Source organism: Meleagris gallopavo, chromosome 10 (assembly GCF_000146605.3).
Source record: "Meleagris gallopavo isolate NT-WF06-2002-E0010 breed Aviagen turkey brand Nicholas breeding stock chromosome 10, Turkey_5.1, whole genome shotgun sequence".
NCBI lineage: Eukaryota > Metazoa > Chordata > Aves > Galliformes > Phasianidae > Meleagris > Meleagris gallopavo.
In genome coordinates, this window is record NC_015020.2 from 15,230,161 (window position 1) to 15,230,573 (window position 413).

A 413-nucleotide genomic window follows, 5' to 3' on the forward strand; every position below is an offset into this window, starting at 1 on the left:
GGGGAGGGTTCCGCCCCGGGGCCACAGAGTGAGTGCCGGACTGGGGCCGGGAAGAATCTCCTCCGCTAGCCCTGCTGTAGAGCGCAGTACTGAGTAGGCTAAAGTTGGCGTCGCTGCAGACCCCCCGTAGACGTCCCCCGCTGGCCGGGCGTCTGCGATCCGTCTCGTCGCCCCGCACCAGGCAGCGCAGGGCACCACAGCGCCCGAGGTCCCCGCTCGGCCCGCCCGCCGCGCTGCTCGCAGCTCGGTTCCAAGATGGCGGCGGCCGCTGAGTTGGCGGCCCTGGTGCGCTGTTGGCTATGCCTGCTGCTGGGGCTGCCCGCGGTGAGCGGGGTCGGGGCTGAGCGCGGCGGCGCTTCCGTGCGAGGAGCGGGGGTCGGGCCAGGCGGGAGGGAAATGCGTCCCGCGGAGAG

The 413-nt window shown here is 73.4% G+C and overlaps 1 protein-coding gene across 1 annotated transcript in view; it reads left to right on the forward strand.

Moving 5' to 3' along the window:
- The first annotated feature begins 241 nt into the window (after nucleotides 1-241).
- The window catches only part of SELENOF (selenoprotein F), an 18,928-nt gene continuing 18,756 nt past the window's right edge, over nucleotides 242-413 (forward strand). Inside the window, 1 exon segment of the mRNA NM_001309275.1 lies at nucleotides 242-324. Within this exon segment, the coding sequence (NP_001296204.1) occupies nucleotides 256-324 (69 nt within the window). The 5' untranslated portion in view covers nucleotides 242-255.